The sequence below is a fragment of the Penaeus chinensis genome, chromosome 6, assembly GCF_019202785.1.
Source record: "Penaeus chinensis breed Huanghai No. 1 chromosome 6, ASM1920278v2, whole genome shotgun sequence".
Classification (NCBI taxonomy): domain Eukaryota; kingdom Metazoa; phylum Arthropoda; class Malacostraca; order Decapoda; family Penaeidae; genus Penaeus; species Penaeus chinensis.
The window spans coordinates 4,307,619-4,310,118 of NC_061824.1; the positions used below are offsets into that span (position 1 = coordinate 4,307,619).

Sequence of the window (2,500 nt, forward strand, 5' to 3'; positions counted from 1 at the left end):
CCCTACAGAGCCGAGCAAAAATTTCAGATTTCATTCTCTCTCGGACGAAAATCTGGAAATTTGCCCCCGCCGAACGCGTCGGTAGTGGCCCACGCCCGTGCATCAGCAAGCGCGCCGATGCCCCTCTCTAACGCGGCAACAAATAAAAAGTGTGTACCTCCATCACCAGTCTTTTCTTTCTTTCTCTTCTTCTTTTTCATCATGCCATAGTTATCTCGCGCATTCCAGCCAGGGTACATCTGCATGTGTAGTTGTCGCTCCCGCCGCGCCATTTCATAATACTTGGACTGTTCCTCTTTGCTGAGTGCATGCCACTAAAGTCCGATAAACAGTCAGTAACGGCTATAGTCAGCAGTGGATAGCCCCTCTCCCGCTTGCACTCTCCGCATTCAACACCAGTCACACAGAGGCAGCGGCGTCAGCTCCGTCGAGGGAGACCTGGCCCGATACGGCCCGAGAACAAAGGCGTCCTCAAGCTGCCCCATCCGAATCATTCATCCACACTCGAACACCGACTATTACTGGGAGAGTATCTATCCACAGTAAACAGAATGTATATATACATATAAAACAACTATTCCAATGTAAAGTTTGAATGTAATAAAAAAAAAACAAATTAAGAAAGAGACGGAAAGACATGCTCATCCCACCTTGCGTCCGAGAATCTGGTTGATGGCGGCGCTCTCCTTCAGGGTGCATTCGGCTACTACTTTAGCTCTCATTTCCTTCATGTACAGCATGAAGGCGTTCAGAGGCTTCTTGATATGGGGTTTCTTTTCTGTAAAAGCCAGCCTTAATATTACAACCTTGGCATGCGGGTCTAGAATGTTTGTATGTTTACCTCAATTCTGAATACACACACGCACGCACGGACGTACAAACACACACACACACACACACACACACACACACACACACACACACACACACACACACACACACACACTAACATTTACAGACACGCACACGCACGCACACATGCACACACGCACGCACGCACACACACACACAAACACACACACACAAACACACACACACACACACACACACACACACACGCACGCACGCACGCACACGCACACACAAACACACACACACAAACACACACACACACACACACACACACACACACACACACACACGCACGCACGCACGCACACGCACACACACGCACACGCAAGCACATTATCTCTTTCCTCTTTTCTCTTCTTCTCTCTTCTATCTTACTCTTACACATGTGCTCTTTCTCTCTCTCTCTCTCTCTCTCTCTCTCTCTCTCTCTCTCTCTCTCTCTCTCTCTCTCCTCTCTCTCTCTCTCTCTCTCTCTCTCTCTCTCTCTCTCTCTCTCTCTCTCTCTCTCTCTCACACACACACACACACACACACACACACACACACACACACACACACACACACACATACACACACACACACACACATACACACACACACACACACACACACACACACTCACACTCACACTCACACTCACACTCACACTCACACTCACACTCACACTCACACTCACACTCACACTCACACACACACACACACACACACACGCACACACAAAACATATAAAATATCCAATCATTCTGCAAGCGCTTGCATGTATGCATGAACTGTATTTGCATATATGTGTGCTCCTGTTATAGCAATTCTGCCGATCGGAAGACAATACGAGTAGAGGAACGATTGCACCAATACACAATATTCGCTGTGTACATGGTTGTTCCACACTGCATATTCTTATAAAACAGGTGTTACTTATAAAATAGAAATGGCAAGCAAGAAGAGATAGAAATACGGGTTACTTACCCCCATTTTTAGTTTCAATCATCTGTGTTTTGTCACTTGACTGCAGTGATGGTTTTTGGTCCAGCCCATGATGTCTGTTGACAGAAAGTAAAATATAATACTGTTATTAAAATAAAGCCAACACGGTATTGTCATTTTGATAAACACTGATTACTTATATGTCAATGGAAATGTCAATTTGCATTGGAAAAGAAAAAATCGTATGTACATGTATCTCTATATCTATGTTGTGTGTGTGTGTGTGTGTGTGTGTGTGTGTGTGTGTGTGTGTGTGTGTGTGTGTGTGTGTGTGTGTGTGTGTGTGTGTGTGTGTGTGTGTGTGTGAAGTACTTTTATAGAATTACAATAAAGATCTATGCTACTGTCGACTCAACAAAATTATATCCAGGACTGCTATGACAAGTATTACGCGGTAAACATTCTAAAATACGTTGAATGTGCCCTGTTTTCCGCATCTGAACAATATATTATTTTATTACAGAACAAAACTTTAAAAACTGGAAATAGTAATTACAGTCAATAATACAATGAAAGAAGAATCAAAATAAGCACTCTTAGAAAACCTCAGCGTGCGTTTTCCACCATACCCACCCTTAAACCATTAACTCCCAGTAAGTCACTAAAGACACTAGCAAGTAATTGAATTAAACCACTACCATGACTCACCGAGGCAATAAAACCA

The 2,500-nt window shown here is 44.0% G+C and overlaps 1 protein-coding gene across 5 annotated transcripts in view; it reads right to left on the minus strand.

Moving 5' to 3' along the window:
* The window catches only part of LOC125026380 (protein pangolin, isoforms A/H/I/S-like), a 411,657-nt gene that overhangs the window by 12,194 nt on the left and 396,963 nt on the right, over positions 1 to 2,500 (minus strand). For 3 of the 5 annotated variants that reach the window (XM_047614794.1, XM_047614790.1, XM_047614792.1), the window contains 2 exons: positions 1,819 to 1,892; positions 651 to 778 (listed from right to left, as the gene is read on the minus strand). In XM_047614794.1, coding sequence (XP_047470750.1) covers positions 651 to 778; positions 1,819 to 1,892 — 202 coding nt within the window. Of the gene's footprint in view, positions 1 to 157; positions 315 to 650; positions 779 to 1,818; positions 1,893 to 2,500 lie in introns of all 5 variants that reach the window. The other 2 variants (XM_047614791.1, XM_047614793.1) reach the window with 1 other exon arrangement.